At 39.7% G+C, this 18,504-nt stretch overlaps 1 protein-coding gene and 1 long non-coding RNA gene across 9 annotated transcripts in view; both read left to right on the forward strand.

Annotated features, from left to right (window-relative positions):
- Positions 1–11,656, forward strand: part of PTPN21 (protein tyrosine phosphatase non-receptor type 21) — a 49,592-nt gene extending 37,936 nt beyond the window's left edge. For all 7 annotated transcript variants that reach the window (XM_069783693.1, XM_069783689.1, XM_069783690.1 and 4 more), the window contains 5 exons: positions 1,379–1,600; positions 2,811–2,939; positions 3,254–3,488; positions 4,045–4,205; positions 5,066–11,656. In XM_069783693.1, the coding sequence (XP_069639794.1) occupies positions 1,379–1,600; positions 2,811–2,939; positions 3,254–3,488; positions 4,045–4,205; positions 5,066–5,194 (876 nt within the window). In that variant the 3' untranslated portion in view covers positions 5,195–11,656. The remainder of the gene's footprint in view (positions 1–1,378; positions 1,601–2,810; positions 2,940–3,253; positions 3,489–4,044; positions 4,206–5,065) is intronic.
- Positions 11,657–12,955: 1,299 nt separating this feature from the next.
- The window catches only part of LOC138685443 (uncharacterized), a 31,859-nt gene continuing 26,310 nt past the window's right edge, over positions 12,956–18,504 (forward strand). Inside the window, exons 1-2 of one of the 2 annotated variants that reach the window (XR_011324699.1) lie at positions 12,956–13,062; positions 17,192–17,434. This is a non-coding gene — a long non-coding RNA (uncharacterized lncRNA). Of the gene's footprint in view, positions 13,063–14,352; positions 14,833–17,191; positions 17,435–18,504 lie in introns of those variants that run through there. The other variant, XR_011324700.1, reaches the window with a different exon arrangement.

Consider the following 18,504-nt stretch of genomic DNA (forward strand, 5'->3'; position numbering starts at 1 on the left):
TGAGATACAGTTCTACATTTAGTACCTGTGTTGGTTATTTCCTCTTACTTATAGCCATCATCTCTTCCTGGATTGACCTTTATTGAATTCAGACATACTGTTATTCAGCTAGTTTTGCCCAAAGTGTTGAGGTAAAAGAAGAATCCATAAAGTCAAGTTACGAAAAGGACATGTCACTACGCTTTCTCTTCAGGCAGTCGTGTAGAGGCAGGACAGATACCGTGAAATGTGAGTAATTCCTAAAAGAGTTGAGAAGAGGCAATGCAAAGCAGGCGTGTGGCATGAAAGGAAGTCCAGAGTGCAGATATTTTAGAAGATTACTTTAAAGTTGATTCAATGCCTGTTTTGCTGCTAGCTTCATGTTGTTATCAGTTTAAATGAGGGAATTTAGCCTAAACATAATAAAGGAGTTTGTACAGTTGTTTTGGTGTGCAAATTGTGTATGATTGAGGTTTTGCACCTTGCCTTGCAACATTTGGCATTACGGTTATTTGATACAAGACACTTTTCTGATCTGATACTGTGGAGCAGTTGCTTGTGAGAGGCTGGGGACATGTGACATAGATGAAATTTTCTGGCTGAAATCTTACATATTATACTTCTAATTATTGTTGGCAAAGAGGTGCTGAAATTCCAGAAGTGTCTTATGATTTAGAAAGAACTTGGTTTCGAAAGAATAAATCAGGAGGGTGAGGGGGGTGAGCAGCTTATTAAATAAACCAGATTGAGTTAGACTAGTAGAAAAAATACTGGGTTTATACCTCAGCTGCAGCAAGAGGTTTTAAGAAGGCTTTGCAGTTGTATGCAACGTTTAGTATCTTCAGCCTAAGAAAACGTGGAATATTGGTAGTGAATTATTAGCTCATTGACTGAGGCATGTGGGGTTTTTTACATTTTTAGAGTTTTTCTCCATCCAAATAATTTTTTCTTTTGATTACAGGGTTGAAGGAGACCATTTCAAATTATGTAATCTAACATGCTATATTGAGCAGGATGATTAATGAGTATTTCTTGTTCAAAGGTATTTGAGGTGGTTTGTAGTATAGTATAGCTATCTGGTTTGGTCAAATATTTATTTGCCCACTGTGTTGTCTTTATAGAAACTATGAAGTCATTTTTCTTTCACCAGTGGTATCCACAGTCTTTTTGACCTAATGAAGTATAACAGGCTTCTTAGTTTTCACTTGAACAAAATTCCTGCTGGTTAGGGTTGCTTCTTATTTATTCTGGTATTTTTGTGAAAATATTAATAGCTGGAAAAGCATTGAAAAAGTATGTAGGAGAGGAAAATACATACATTTTATCTTTCATGAATTCTCTTAAAATAGACTCGCCTTAGAACCTGACTTTGTATGGTTATCTGTGTTCTGTCTTTCAGTGTAAAGTTCTGGAACAACGGTTAGAGCAGGGGATGGTGTTTACTGAATATGAGCGCATTCAGAAAAAAAGACTTATAGATGGTGAGTGCTCAATAGCTCGGCTTCCTGAAAATGCTGAAAGAAACCGATTCCAGGACGTCCTTCCTTATGATGATACCAGAGTAGAGCTAGTCCCAACCAAAGAAAATAACACGGGTTACATCAATGCATCTCATATCAAGGTGAGAGAAATACTGTTGAATAAATTTTTTCCAGTTCATGTGGCAACTAAAAATGGATTTAGCTATCAATTTTGGTTTTATCAGATGAGTGAGAATCCCTCCATCTCTCTCCCTTCTTCTGCAGAGGTTTCTTTGGGGAAAGGAGGAACCTGTTTTTCCTCATTACCTAGAATAATGGAGGGTTAATTATTGGAGAGGTCTTCTGCATTTCACTTCTGTATTGATCCACTGTCTCTTTTCTCTCTCTGTCTTGTGTCTCTGTGAATTGGTGCTAACAGAAGGCATGTCCGTTCCTACCAGAGTTAAGGCAAATAGCTTTATAACAAACTGGGATCCTTTGCAATGATTATGATATTTTTGAACTGCAGTGACAATCCTCATTATTTCTTCCTCTTCTGTACTCTCAGACTAGATCTGCAACAGGCAGTAAACTAGCTTCCAGCTTAAGCTTTTTTGGATGGTTAGAGGAACAGATGAAGCCAGGGGAAAATCTGCTCTTTCATAATCTTCAGTTGCCCCCTTTCCCAGCCTTAGCTCTTTAAACTCTGCTTAAAAAAAGTGAAGAAATTGCAGGGTGACCTCAAGAATCTTTAAAGCAGTTTGTTAATTTTCAATGCACTTACCTACTTGAAGTACAACTACAATTGGCTTCATGCTTTCTCTACAATGAGTTGAGATCATCAAAGCAGCAGTTCTAGTTGTGTTGCAGTCTTTTTTTAATAAATGTTTGTACACTGTCATGGTGCCATAGTTTCTATACTTCAGTTCATTCACAAATGTTGAGTAACTCTTCTGACCCTTCTCAAACAAGGTAATAGTTTTTTGAGGAAACATCAGCTGATTCTGACTTTTTAGTGCATATAATAGCATTTACAGCACCAGGTATGAAAGCTTCTCTAAAACCAAATTGGCTAGAATGCCTTAAATTCACAAAAGAGAAATACTATTTTATTTACTCACTTCTACATTATGCTTCTGATGTAAAATACATTTATTTATTTATTTATGTGCATATACAATTTTAAACGTTTGTCTCTTCTGCATCTGATGTGACAAGATGTGGCTAAAAAATGGGAGACATATAACTGACAATGGGCTCCTACTTCTGCAGTGTTGCTGTCTTTTTTTCAGTTTGTGCATCTTCAAATGGCTGACTTAAGGGGAAAGGGAGTTTTCGATAATCACTGATCTAATGTCTTTCTCTTTACAGATCTCTGTTGGTGGCATTGAGTGGGATTACATTGCTACACAGGGTCCTTTGCAGAATACATGTCAGGATTTCTGGCAGATGATCTGGGAACAAGGGATTGCCATCATAGCTATGGTGACTGCAGAGGAAGTGAGTATAAACTGAGTCAGGTTTCTCCCAGAAGTTCTGCAATGATTTTATTATGATCTGTTAGAGGAAGGGGATCTTTGCTCCAACAAGACCAATCTAAGATAAATTTCTAGTGATGCCTTTGCCATTTTGTCTTGCTTTCCTTGGCAAAAAGATGAAAATTTGCAAACTCTTTCTGCTGGAAAGTTCGTTTACTCTGTGAGAAACCATAACACTGTAGTAGTACTTAATAGAGGTGAGATACAGTTGTTCCAGGAGTGTTAGTTGTATGAGTGTTCTTATGTTTCTTGTTAAGCAAATGTTTTACTTTTAAGGAAAGTGGTCGAGAAAAAAGCTTCAGATACTGGCCACGTCTGGGTTCAAGACACAACACTGTAACATATGGAAGATTTAAGATTACCACACGATTCCGTACTGACTCAGGCTGCTATGCAACTACAGGTTTGAAGATAAAACACCTTCTCACAGGACAGGAAAGAACAGTTTGGCATCTGCAGTATACTGACTGGCCAGAGCATGGGTGTCCAGAGGATTTAAAGGGATTTCTTTGTAAGTTGTATTTAATAGCTTTGTTTTGGTTTTGGTTCGTTTGGTTTTTGTTTTTTTTCAATACCTCCTAAAATTACTGCTATACGTGAATTAGCTTTTGATAAGTATACCAAGCATTCTGCTGTAAAAGGTTTCTTCACACCAGCAAGAGATACTGAATTATATTTTTGGCAGAAATATACCTGCCGGTTTGTTAAAGTAACTGTTGATGTCTAAAGCCAAATATATATAATTTACTAAAGTTCATATAGATAAAAACATAATTGCATCACATACTACACGTTTGAGTAGGCTCCAGCAGCAGCAAGATCGCCACAAGCTGCCTTTGGTGGGCAATGAGGGAACAAGGCAAGGAAAGCCTTACAGAAGTCAGATGATCTTTATAGATCTGTATTGCTCTGGTTGGGGTATGTCTTATGATTTATCTGGTGCATCATTTTTCTGTGAGACGTCATTTGTTAAATTACTACTTTTCTGGTGGTCATACAGTATAATAGCATGGCTTTTGGGGCTTCATCTCCTAAGTTTATTATTCTTATCTTGTTGAACTTAATAGCATACTTGGAAGAGATACAGTCAGTGCGACGCCATACGAACAGCACTGCGGATCCTAAAAACTGTAATCCTCCTGTACTGGTACATTGCAGTGCAGGTGTAGGACGAACAGGAGTGGTCATACTGTCAGAGATCATGATCGCTTGCTTGGAACACAATGAGGTGATCTCTTTTGCTTTCTCATGCTTTAAATAATGTTAGGTAGTGAAAGAGTAAATAACCTGCCTAATAAGTATTTTATGGGTGGTCATCTGAGCTTTCCCACGATGTGGCCTTTGGAAGAGCCCTTACAACTGCGGTTGAAAGAGCTCTTGGCAATTCAACAGAAAGTAATAATCTTCTAGAGTTGCCCACTTACATACTGGGTACTAGAATACTTATTTGGATTCTTGACTCCCTAAGATATTGAGTCACTGAGTGGAATAAGGTATGCCCTAGGCTACTAAGCATATTTCACGATTTCACTCTGACTTTACCACTTCTACTTCATGCCTTAGTTTTAATGGATAATATTCAAGAACAAGCTTTGCAGCCAGTCTCTGTGCTTGTTATTAAATATTTTGTTCTTAAGTGTAGTGTATTTGCAGTATCAGTCTCAGCAGAGGAAAAAGCGGTAGTTTAATAGAATGAAATCTGGTCCTGTCAGCTCTTAGCCAGAAGTGAACAGCTGTAAAGTGATTATTAATAATATAATATGCCAGCTGAGAGTCAACAAACTGATTGTTTTGCTGTGCATCCCTGTCCTAACACTGTGACAGACTTCTGCAGCCATTAGATTTGTGAAGACCCATACCCCATGAAATAAGCAAGTTTATGCATATTTTACAAATGAGGAGGCAGGCGTGGTCAGTAGTATAGTGCAGTCCATATTGCAGGCATGGGCAATGAATTGTCAGAGCTGAAATTAGAGCAGCTGATTGTGCCCTTGGATCACTGCTACCACTCTGAACCTCCTGCTGAGAAAGTGCAGGCCAGTCTCCTTGCTCACTAGTCACTTGTAATGGTTTGTTCTCTTCCTCCAGATGCTGGACATCCCACGAGTGCTGGACATGTTGAGGCAGCAGAGAATGATGATGGTGCAGACTCTTTCACAGTACACTTTCGTCTATGGAGTTCTCATTCAGTTTCTCAAAAGTTCTAGACTTATATAATCCCTGCCACTTCCTAAGGGACACTGCAAGAGTTTACAGAAAGAAAATTACAGTTGTCCAGGCAGACCTGCTCTCACTGGTGTCTTCTTTGTATGACGAATTACACAGTTACCTTCTAGGGCTGGTGTGTGACTGTTAAATGCAAGTCAGTGTAACAGTCCCTGCAAAGCAGGATCTTCGCTGGACTAAATTCTTCCCATGTTCAGCTGCAGTCATTTTGGGGAATGATTTTACTTGTATGGGTCTGTAGTACTTGCATATGTTCTTTACAGTGGTGTTACTCTAGGCAAAATAAGTATCTTATGAAATGGAAGTACATAGCATAATTTTACTAACATTATGTTTTAAAACATAATTGTTAACTGTGCGAAAGCTAAAATCCGTAGATCACGTGGGGTGAGAAACCTGCTCCTTGGGAATGTCAAGGTCTTATGCAGTTTCATTCTGCTTTCAATTTTATATTTAGAACAGTACTTCTATATTTTTTAAAATGACCTTTTGGTTTCCTCTGGTTTACTCAGCAAAATTAGCAGCTCTAAGATCTTTTAAGCTGTTGCTTTATGGACAGTTATTTTTATATTCAGCATTTTTTAATTAAAAAAAACCAAAACTAAACAAACACCACAACCCAAAACTTTTTAAACAGCATAACATTTTCAGAGGTGAAGACTGACAATGTTTGAACTAATTTTTCAAATGCCATGCAGAAAGTACTAGGGGAAGCTATTGGTAGTTAGTTGTAGTGCTGTATAATAGAACTGACAAGTGAAGATGATGTTAACTGTTGATAACTTCCATTTGAGCAGAGACATGTTTACCTGCAACAAGCGGGGAGGAAAATATTATAATTGACAAGGTTATTGGAAACAAATGGATGAGAGAAAGTACATATTCAGTATTATTCATGTATTTAGAGGACAGTTTGATTTTACTGGCTGAAATCAAAGTGGATGCAAATGTTTTAAGCACTTTTTTTTTGCTCTGTTATTTATGTAGTTAAATATAGAAACTATAATCATGCATTGTTTCATATGGTAATATACGATTACTAACCTGTTATTTTAGGAAGACCCTTTTAAGTTGATGAAGTGAGAGAACCAAAATTGGAGAAAGAAGGTGCATTGTGGCGAAGTGGAAATGATCGTATGAAACATAATGGAGGAGGTGTGGCAGCTGTGATTGCTGGTTTACACAGTGCAAAGGTGACGATTAAAAATATTTATGTTCCCAGTCAAGAAAGCCTTTAAAGCACTGAAAGTTTCTGTAGAATCCTCCAGATTATTTTGTCAGTACTGGAACAGATTTTGCTAATGCTGTGCAGCATTGCAATGAAGAATATCCACAGAAGCTGTTTGAGAACACCTGCAGAATGTAAGAGCTGTTAGAGGTAGCACTGGAGATGTCGGTATTTTAATAGCTATGTAGGTGGCTGAGTCAGTGGCTGTGGCATGGACCTGAAGATAAGTCGTACCTTTGGTAGTTTCCATTTTGTCCCTTGGGTCTGGTCTAATGATGGTATCCCTAAATAATCCTCTGTCTGTGGTTTTCAAGTGGGGACAGTGTGGTTTTACCTGCCTTTTCAAGTGTTTTGAGATGCTGAGTTGAAAATCCCTATTCAAAAGTGAGCTATTAGTTTGTAGCTATCAGGATTAATTTAAAAAAACCCCTATGGTAGACCAGTCTTCAGGCATGTGTAAGTGTCCATGTCCCTTGATACCTGCTTAGCAAAATGAAATGAGACTGAAAGTCATTTTTTTCATTGGTGAAATTATGTTATTTTTCTGAGCTGTAACAAGGGTTTTGGAAACTATTATGAATAATTAAAACCTCTTCAAAACAATAATTGTCTCCCAAAACATTAATTAAGAATAATAAATAGGTTGCCTCAATTTCCTCTGTGATACGCTACTTCCACAAAGAAAAACACACGGTCCAAATGACATTGTGCTAATATGTCATTCTGTACAAAATGTGTTACTTTAAAGTACACTGTATTAATCTAGTGCATTTGGTCTACTTTCAGGCAGTCTGAATTGTTCTACTCTCAGTAAAAGTAATACTGAGTGTTTCAGATGGGGGGGAAGTTCTTGTTGTAATTATAAAATGCCTAGGAAGCATTAACTGCCAAATGTAAAACTGGAAGTCCAGGGGAAACCAGTAACTAAAGACCGATTCTTTAAGTCTTGCAAACAAACCAATTTGACATATCTGTATTAACAGAAGTATTGAAAGAATACAGAGCATACCTAGCTATTTGTTTCATGCTGTGTTTTAAAAACATTGCTACTTTTTGCCACAGTTCACTTCTATCTTCAGAAATATTTTTGAATGGGAAGGTATGCTCTAAAATGTAGCTTGTCCCATTTCCTTTTCTAAACTTTGGACTGTTATCTTCATCAACTGATACATGCAGCTTTCAGTGAAATTATAAACAACCACAACTTCAAGCAACAATTTTTAGCTGTTCAGCAGTTACTGGGAGAGAACAGCTGTGAGGCATTAAAAGGAGCAGTTAAAACAAGTGATTTAACCCAAAACTTATGGGATCGTCTGAGGTGGGTGAGGAAATGTGTGTCTTTTGGCTTTCTTTTCTGTTTTGCTGAAGGAAGTTGTATTCACTTTTAGAGGCGGTTGCTCTCAAATCTGGTAGTCACAGTTTTGATTTAGCATAACATTGCTACCTCCTCCACTTCAGCTTTCCGTTCTATCCATCAGCAGTCTTTTTTTGCATAAGTAGACTTGACCTTAACAGACTTGACTTTATGTGAGTTTTTCTACTGAAGATAGCAGGATTGCTTTTGTATGTAAGCATATGGCTCCAAGCGAGCATTGAGAATGAGCAGTTTCTCTTCTAAAGATACCAAATGAAAATAAACTTCACAACCTCCTGTAACAAAATTAGTTTCAAAACCATTGTTTAGATTTTCAGTTAACTTAAAAGAAAATTCAGTTTTTAGCACTTTCTTCTGAGCCTTGAAAAGGGATGCTTTTTTACATGTAGTTGTGCTGAGTGCTTCATGAAGTGTTGGACATTATAACATCCACTGTCCAAATCCAGTTGCAGTGTGAGTTGGAGGTGGATTTATTTGTCAGAAGCTTAAAAATCCACTATAAGTCTGTCCATTTTGCCAAATGTACTTCTGTTTTTATGGGGATGAAACCAGATAATTATGCAAGATTTGAGCTGAGTTTTTTTAGTAAGAGAAGTTGTATGAAGACGTTCTCGCAATAAATGGCAAAGATGATGCTGACCTCTAGGGATGTCAGAGCTCTCAGGGATAAATAAAGGTGCTATATACTGTCAAGAGACAGATTTGACTGTCTTTTGTGGGCTAGGTGGAAAATGCTTTTTTAGGATCAAATTCTATGAAGAGTCAGGAGAAGAACCCACAAATTGTAGTAAGGGCTTCTACACATTTGGTTTCTTTCTTGGTTGCTCTGATGAGAGATTTTTTGGGCAGTGAACCTTTGTAGTCTTGGGCTAGCAGCTCTTCTCTAAGAACGTAAGTCAGAGCCCTGTTCATTGCAAAGCTGTCACTGACTTAGGAGGCTTAGCTCTAGGCTGCAAATAACTCCTCGCCCTGTTCTGTTGAGGGAGAAGCTCCATGGTACACAGGGGAGTTTTGCATAGCTTTTCTGCAGCATGCACAGCAGTGCTCTCCTTTTTCTGCTGTCTCCCATGAAAAGCAGGAAAAGTTTTATGCCTTAGTATTGCTCTCATTGTGATTACCTTTTGCACAAGTGAATGGTAAAAACTACAATTGTAGGGTGCTATGGTTTATATCTAGAAATACATCTAATTCAAAGCAGGTGAGCCAGGCAGTTAAAATTTCTGTGGATGAAAAGCTGCTCTAAGTTATCAACAACATTTAGAAAAAAAGTAAAATAAGCTAATAACAAAAGTAAAATGTGTACTAAAATGGAAAAAAAATTGGCCTTTTGAGAAATGTATTTTTGGCACCTCTTGTAATCCTGTGTTTCTTTTGAAGTGGATGACATTTGGAGGAATTTTCTCAAAAAAATGGCTTCTTAAATTTAATAAGTAAGACTATCTGAGGCTGCTGCTACATTTTTTTTGTTGGAGCAGCTGTTGAAGTTTAGTGGCTCATAGATTTCAATGGCCTCTGGACCAAACTTGGGAACTGCAGGGTTGTTTATCATACAAGCTAGCTGTGTAATGAGACCTCAGTTTTAATATCAGTACTGTTACTAAAACCCTGGGCTTAAAAATAGTGAACCCATTACTATATTAAAATAGTTAGTTCAAATTATTAATTAATAAGAAACAAGACTTCAGTTGCTAAGAACTCTGCACTTCAGAGTTTAGGGTTTGTTTGGGGTTTTTTTTCAATACTGCAAAGTCCTACAAAGCCAGAGTCCAGTCCTGCAAGAGGCAAAATTCCTGCAGTTCTTCCTGATCTTGTAGGAATTAAAATGGGCTTATTGCCAGTGAAAGCTTGAGCCCTTAAAGCATGAATACTCACATGTCTGCTTTAAATTTAAATATAGATTACAAGAATTAACCAAAAGAATGCAGCAGGGATGTGCATACATGAAGCTACAGCATTCAAAGGAAAAGTAGCAGAGATAGTTCGGAAGAAATTCTCTTGTGAAAGTACAAAATGTTGGAAATAGAGTGTGAGAATTTAAGGAATGGCTGAAGGCATATGGAGGAGGATTTGGAACATTTTGTATCCACAGAGCTGCTAGAAGGGTTTGATTCATATGGTATGTTTTTCATGGCATGGTAGGGTAAGTGAATATGTAGTCGTAGGTGTTATTTTTACTGGCTTTTTAAAATGTGATTTTTTGAAACTCCAAATATTTTTTTCAGAGGCTCTCTTATTTTTACATATCTTCCTTTCCAAATGTTTTTAATGCAATCTGTCAGCTTAGTTTCTGTTTACTTATTGAGGGTCAGATTTTTCAAACCATGGTCTCTGGTTTTACACATGCAAAATGCAGGGGGAGGAGGCATACATGCAATTTTGCAGTGATAATTTCTAATGGATGTAGGTTAGATGATTTGAAAGTCTAAATACTTTATGAATGCAGCCAGGTGTTTACAGTAGGTGTGAATTGCACCAGGTTAAGGCTGGGCTGAAAATCAGGCCCTGGAAATGTGGAATTTAACATGTGCTTAGAAATTATGTTGCAGTGCAGCATTTGCAATACAGTGATATTAATATAATACTGTGCTAAGGTAAGGGAAAAAATCTTAAACTTCTAAAAGCTGTTGCAAACATGTCTGTAAAAAAAAAAAAAAAAAAAAAAGAATTTCTTAGTAAGATCCTGTTGGGGACCAGCTAACTTGGTGCATTCTGTTGGCATCATATATGTTACTTTAAGGTCTACAGGGGCTGAAAAAAAAAAGATTTGTTAACTTCAATGAGCATTTCAAAAAACAGTTGCTAAATGGCCTTTGGTTCTATACCTTGCTATTTTCCACGTGATGCTGTGTTCAGTGGTGAAGAATAACCTCCAATGTATTTGTTCTTTAAAAGTCTATTCTTCAGCTCTAATTGGGGAGCTAAGGGAGAAATCAAATGCAAAGAATCTAATGAATAGAGTTTACAACAGATCCAGCCTGTGGCCAGTTAGAGAGCAAGTCTGTAGATACCGTAACGTTATTTTGGTTCAGATATATGGCAATCAAAGCTACCAAATTCCTAATTTTATGAGCACAGTTTCAGAAGGTGCCTAACTTTTATAAAGGGAACTTAAATGCTGTTTTTTCCATTTGGAAATATTTAGGTAAAATTAGGAGACTTTTAAAGTACTTTAAAGACTCTGCAAATGCCATTATTTTTAGAATGGTAGGAATCTTGATGGGGAAAACCCATGTAAAATCCTCCAGTCTGTCACCTTGCTAATCCTGGATGATTCTGACAGACAAGGTGTATATGCTCTTTATAAAGATACTTCCTTAAATTGCTTTGAAATACCCAACGTATCTGCCTTCTTTTTGGCTGATCTGGGGGGATTTGGACGGAAATTTTAGAGGCTTGACCTGGCAAATCGGTAAGTATGTACACTCCTGCACATTGCTGAAATCTCTTCATTCAGTTAAAGCAAATGGGTGTTTGAAGTCCTTTCAGCAGTTTTGTAAGATTGAATCCTTAATGTCAGGGGAATGCAGGATCTGGCTCCATTTTCTTCCATTTTCATTTGAGCCAGTATGCAAGGATTTAAATGGAACTTTGTTTAAACAGTAGCAAGCATGAAATATTATTTTCTAGTACTAAGTTAGTGGTTAACATGTCTATTTTTGCTGTCTTGCCACCAATACTGTAAAATTTTATAATCAAAACAGCTTTAATTCTTGTAAAACTGAAATTGGTTTGTAAAACAATGTACAAATTGTGTTTCATAGACAGAAAAGCTTGTATTACTGAATGTAATATATGTGAAATGAATATATTATAGTCTATTTTTGCCATGGAAATAAATATTTGAAGCAACTATGAGTTTTTATTGTTCTGTTATTAAAAGAAAAATCAGAGAACTTAGTTTTCATGTGTAGTCCTAGGCTGGGACTTTACCTTCTATACGCAAAGCTGCTATCCCTCTTCTAAAGTGGTGCAAGTACTGTCCTGCATCTCAGTACAAATGTAAAACTTCTGCTGTCAAATAGTAATAGCTGTCATCTTGGTGGCAGGAAAGTCTTGCGGCTGCTGCCCTATCGTTATTGTTTATAATGTTTTGTGCTTTCTAAAACTATTTTTAGTATTGAACATTCAATTTCCCTGTAACCTTTAAGTGGAGGAAGGGATAAAAAGGTTTTGAAAGTCGAAAAACACTTTCCAAAAGCATGTGAGAGAGGAAACAGTTGACTGTATACTGTGTAACACCTGGTGCAGCACAAGACTTCATAACGTCATGGTAAATTAATTGCATGCTGGACATAGCAATTTCACGCTGGACAATTGCATTTCCCTTGCCTTTTCTTAAATGGCTAGCGTGCTGCCCACCTAACTGTATCTGAAATGACAAAGCTTTTAACTAAAATTTGTCTCCTAGGTATGATCAATTTGATGGCATTAATCAGCTTAAGGTAAGACAGTAACATACCAGCTATCTGTGTACTTGTCTGATCAGTTCCCAAAAACTGGGGAACGTCCTGTGCAGTGTTCACTGTGGGCAAAGCTCTCTTACTTGACATGGATTCAAAATCAGAAGAGGGAATTGTGACTTCTGAAGGTCCTAACTACATGGTAAAAACATGCAGCAGTTCTGGTCAGGCTTACTATTTATAGTAGTTTTAGACCTGACGCAAAGGTCTCTTCAGAAACCTAAATTTTCCCTAAATTCAGATAGCTCTAAACTGTAGCTGTTGTTCTCCAGCCACTGTCAAATCCTCCTTAGAGCCTTCTGGTGGCCAGCGCTGGCTGATAAGGAAGCAGCTTGATTCTTGGATTTGGCACAGCCAGCCAGCAGCTTTCTTGGGCAAGAGCTCCAGGACTTGGTACAAGAGAAACGCGAGGCAGCTGAGGAGAGAGGTTCCTAGCCTAGTGCCTTGACTAGCGGAACTGAAGTAGCTCTCATTCCGCTGTTGGGGTTGTTTAAATCTGGAATGGCTGTGGATAGATGAAGGTTACACGAAACTCAGCAATGCTAGGTACCTAGCTGGAGGATTTACATGTGACAGTTGCTCTGTTCAGGATCTGATAGGGTTTTTTTTTACACCCATTCCTTTTCCCCGGGGGGTCAATGATAGCATATAAATGCGTGTTCTCTCTCTCCACTATTTTTATGAGCATCCCCCGGAAGGCTGGACTCTGCATGAAGACAGAAGCTGCCCAGTGCCACAGAAACGTTGCCAGTTTACCTCCTGCAGCCCGAGAACTACGTGTGGATGATCACAATTTGTGAGTATGATGGGAATGTCACTTACGCAGGTACTGACAGGAGAATGGTGTTGCAGGAGAGTTGGGAGTTGAGTGAGGACTGGGTGATAGATGAATGCTCATCAGCTCTGAACTAAGCAAGTTATTTCGTATCACTGTATATCCCATTGGCTCAGTTTGGCTCTAGGGCAAGTTGAACCTCTGCCAGCAGCACTTGTGTTTGTGTGATGGCAGTTCTGTGGCTCCAGGGGAACATAATGCTTAGGGAAATGGTGGTTCTGATACTTAAAAGCTAGTTCTGTTGTTATTACAATTGCTTCAAACTACCCTCATTAATTCAAAGAAAAACCAAGCATAAGTAGGATATGGGTGAGCCTGGGACTATTTTACTACAAAACTTCTTTGTCTGTCAGGTGCACAGGGCTGAAGACATGTTGTAACATTTGACTTCATGGCATCCTTTGGGAGCTTTTCTGAAGCAAGGACTTGAGGACACGTGAATGTTCTTGGGCTTTCAGCTTGCAAAATGGCACAGCATAGATGTGGGAACTAGAAGGGGTAGAGAAATTAGAAAAATCCTGTCCCGTTTCTGATCAATCACCACATCTCCCAAACTGATCTGCATGACAATCTTTCAGACACCTAAGCTTAAACCAAACATCTGCCATCCCCAACATACCAAGCCAGTATTATGTGCTGCCCTGCTTATTCTGTGGTTTTAAAATATCTGCTCTAATGAACAAAACAACCGGAAAAGACTTGGAGGACTTACAGATGAGGTTCAGATTATTATTATTATTATTAGCCATTTCTAAAATGACAGTCATATGCCTTACGTAAATTTAGAAGGACATCAAATCCTTCCACGAATAGACCCCGAATTATGATATCCAGAGACAAATGAAGAATTTTCACTGGTGTTAAGTACCTGTGAAGAAAGCCCCTGTCAAGCCTGGCTAATACTGATAATCAGTGATTTGAAGGAACTACATGCTTTGTGTGTGCATGTGTGTATCTGATTTCTGTCTGCATGCTGTGCTATTCATGACTGATGGAAGCTGAAAATGTCTTTCCATTGACAAAATCTTTAGCAAAAGACTTCAGGAAATTAGAAGATAATTTGGTTTTACTTTGATAATGTGGAAAATATTATTTTAGCAGATTTATCAGGGTTTATTGAGTTTCCTGAACCATAGCAGTACAGAAATAAATTCATTTGTTCTGAAGTAACTGTCTCTGAGCCTCCAGAAATAGCAAGTGCTCACTCTGTATTTAAAAAATTTGAGTTGTTTCCTGAAGACCAGGAGCTGTAGGTCTCCATCGCTTTAAATTCCATCAGTCACCAAATATTACTTCTCTCCCTGAATTAGGAGAAGCAATTTAATTTGAAACTGTAAATCTTAGGGAATTGTACTGCCTCAATTTTTCTGTTTAAGTCATCCTTTCACTGACCCATTAAAAATATTACATTATATTTATTTCCTGATTCTTGTGGTCCTGAAAGCTATGTTGCAGAGGTGGGCCAGCTATGATAAACAGTAAATCTGATTAGATTTTCTTTTGGGGGTGACTTCTGCTTGAAAAAGAGAAGTATATAGATAAGAATCAAGTCTATCAAAACTTGGGGTTCGATTTGGTTCCTGACAGCAGCTCCAGAAGGATTAAGGAGAAAATCACATGCAACACAGTGGCTCAGCCAGTCTGAGCCAGCTGGCCTGCTGATCGTGCTTGTTATGGTGAAATATGCCCCTGGGACGCTGGGCTCAAGGACTTGTTCCTTCCAGGGTGCTGGTAGGTGATTCTTTCTTCCTCTGTCCTGCTGGATTGCTCTTTCAGCCTTACCTGAAAATGATCCCTGCCACCTTCTGTAGATGTACTGTGACTCTTGCTAGAGTGCGTGGGTTCCTGTAGCAATGCCCTGTCCAGATGAGGACATCTGTTTTCTCCTTCATAAGAAGAGGGGAAACACTGCATCATGTTAATAGTCAGGATCTAAATGTAATTAGGAAAGAGGAGGAAAAGTGCAATTGTTCACCAAAACAGGAAGAAACATAGATGGTTGATGAAGGATTTGTCTTCTTCCCAAGTTCCTCTAGGTTTTAAAGGGCAGAAGGAGCTGTTTCACAGCCACCTCAATCAGAAGAGTGATAGGAATCCAAAGAACTGGTATTAGATGCAGTAGCTTTGATGCTCTGTGGAAAAAAACAATCTACCTAAAATAAGGAGCATTGCTGAGTGTATGCACACCCTGCAGTCAGAGCAGAATTTATCCTTAGTGCCATGCTGTTAGTTAGGAGGGCTGCCAAGGTGAGTTTAGCACTTCAGGTGCATTTATGCATCAAACTCCATTTGAGCCTGTTTTCAGGACAAAAGTTCAGCCTTATCCCTCTGCACAATGCTGGTGTTTAAATAATGACAAATAAGCAGAACTGAGGCTACTTTACATTCTCTGTTGAAAGAAACTGGAAATACTGCACTAATACTACAGGCTGAATTGTCCTGATACCTGTGAAGCTAACTTTGGCCATGAGCTGGCCTGCACCATTGCTCACCTGCCCCATGGCTTTGTTACTGGAGCGTGCCTGAGACTGCATCATGGGCGCTTTATGGCAGGGGTGTGCTCTCACCTGCCAGTTGCTCCTTCGGGTAAAGGGATGGACAAGAAGGCACTGGTTGTAGAGATGTGCACAAGAACCCTTTGGGGAGATGCGATTGCACCATGAAGTGAACTGAACAGAGGCTCTAAGAAGTTCAAATATTGAGGAAAAGCCATAGAGAAAACACATGCTATGGAAAGCTACAGTGAAGGCCTTTGAAAGACCTACATTTAAGCTGAAAGCCCCTGTGTAAAGCTTAAGACTCAAGGTGGGAGGCCAGGACCCATTGTGTAAGCTTATTTTTGGGGAAAAGGGAACTGAGATGAGCGCTCGAGGAGCTCTTCTTTCTCTTATAATCCACAGTTATCTTAGATGGTTGTGTCCAGCATTTGGGAAGCCTCATAGCCAGCTCCCAAACCTACGCTATCTGTATGATCTCTGGTCTTGCTTGTGTCAAACATCGGGGAAAAAGCAGCATGCCAAATGCCTCTGAGCTGAATTTCTGGAGGGAGAGGCTACACCTCTGAGGTCCTGCAAGGAATTCTCAGGTTGACAGGAGAGCTGATGGCCTTTGACACGTTGCTTCACTTCTTATTTGGCGTGTGAGCATGCTTATGAGTGAGAGAAACAAATAGCTGGGAAGAGCTGGGGGTCACCTCGTAGTTCTGTTACTCATCTTCTGGAATCAGGCTCTGGCTGCTGTGAGATGTAAGGTATGCTGCAGCTCTCATGCAGATACTGTAAGGGGAGTCCTATGGGCTTGCTGAATTCTTGGGATAACTGCAGAGAGCTTTGCACCTCGTGCTACAGATCACGCTGCCTGTCCTCTGTGAGAATGGGACAGCATAGCTCTGTGGCCTGCCAGGCTGAGGCTGTGTTCGAGTGTCTCTCTCTCTCAAGTTTCATATGCCGCCCTGCTCCATTTATGTAGCCTTTACTTGCCCTTCTCAAGGTCTAATTTCATTCCCCCGATACGGTAGGGCTGGAAGCATTGCAGGGGAGACCGTGTGTGCCGAGGCCTGTGATCTACAGGAGTGGTGAGGGCACAGCAGCTGCCCGTGCCTCTGCCCAGTGGGGATGGGCGTTGGGCACCTCCGGCATTCCTCCAGCCCAAAACCTGGCACTGGGTTGGGACCCCACACCTTTTGCGGGCCAGCCTCACAGTTTAAAAGATGAATGCAAATGTAACTTTGGTGTGTTGTCACCTGGGTGTCAGGCACACCTCCTGCCCTTGGCTGTCTGCTGGAATTAGTGTAGTGGGTGAGCTAAAAGGATCAGTCCCTTTAGGAGGCCTGAAGTGAGAGCCCAGCTGCTCTGGAGGCTTTCTACAGAGAACAGAAAGTCCTGTGCGCAGTAGATGCAGCATTCTTGATTTTGGTTCCCTTCAGTGGAATTAACTCTTCTTATTGCTACTTGTGGACTGCCTGACACCCTGGAGTCCTCCTAGGTTTTCTTTAAGGAGGATGAGGTGGAGATGAGCTACGGGTGCTCTACAGCTCAACTGATGATTTGTCATGCCAGTGATAACTGCTGATTCTTCTTTCCCTTCTCAGCGATGCTTTATCCCTGTGACATGCTCAGCTTCCGCTGGCCCACGACCCGCTACAGGCTTTGAAACTGGATCCCTTGACTGGTTGTGACCCAAGGGGGTGCAATGGCTGGTGTGGCAGATAAATTTACCACTCACCTGTTTGCTTATCGCTTGCTTTGCTACTTGGAATAGAAACTGAAGGTGGTCGTTTCTGAATGAAGCAGATTTCACTATTGATAAAGGAAACGGGAAGATTGGACTGCTTGTGAGTATCTGGTTTGGTTGTTTTGGAGAGTGAGAAATTGGTTTTATTAGTATCACTGGTTGCTCTTCTGTTCCTTGTAATCTGTGTACGTACAGGCGTTAGCTTCTGAGAACAGCAGGCTAAGTCCCTGGGATGTGCGAGAGGGAAAGGTTTGGTGGCTCTAGAGACATCATGCAGCTGCAGTGCCTTGCACTTGCTTGTCAGCATTTGCTCCTGACTTGGGGAGTCAAAAACTAAAGTGGGATGCTGGAGTTTCCCATAGCTCCCCGAAGTACACTCTGAGTTACAATTTTGTGGGTTTTCCCTTTTTCATTAGTTTTTAGGTCTCAAATACTCAGATACAAATGCTACAATACAGAAGTGGAAAAATTGAGGGAGGTCTAAAATACGTTTGAAGACCAATGTTAACAAATGGCATCTAAATTTCTACTGTGCACCTGTGTTCTACCTGATAATAGGCCTTGCCATTTTTTTAAAAGGTGGAATAAATAACAATTTCCCTTTCCTTTCTTCCTACATTCCCTTTAACAATCATTTTCCATTCCTATTTCTCCTTCCCCCACATTGTGGCCTGGGACTGCTAACCTTTCAGTGGTGCTCAGGCACAGAGGAACAGTAGCAGTGCACTGAAGGGTGTTACTGGGATGCCTTGTTGGTTAGAAGCTGTGCTGTCACTGCATTGAAACAGCCTGCATTGGGTGCTAGAAATGAAACTCCTGGACCTAATTTTTATTTATGCTGATGCTCCAGTACTCGTTCATACTCCTTGCACAGATCATGGCTGAGAAAAATAGCTATTTTTTTCTCACTGTCTGATGGAGCCATTTGTACTTGAATTATGAAGTGTTATCAGTCGAGCTGCATCATTCTACAACTACGGTTGCATAGCAATAAATGATGTAAAAATGTACAGAAAGGCAGAGAAACAGGACCCTGGAGTCATTCTGCAGCTAAGCCTAAATGAAAGATGTGTAGGTGTCTTAGATGTGGGGTCAATCAGGGATAAAATGATAGCTTGGGTTTTGCTTGCAGGTTTTGTTTTCTGGTCAACCCTAAGACATCTAAGCACC

The sequence above is a fragment of the Haliaeetus albicilla genome, chromosome 5 (genome assembly GCF_947461875.1).
Source record: "Haliaeetus albicilla chromosome 5, bHalAlb1.1, whole genome shotgun sequence".
Taxonomy (NCBI): domain Eukaryota; kingdom Metazoa; phylum Chordata; class Aves; order Accipitriformes; family Accipitridae; genus Haliaeetus; species Haliaeetus albicilla.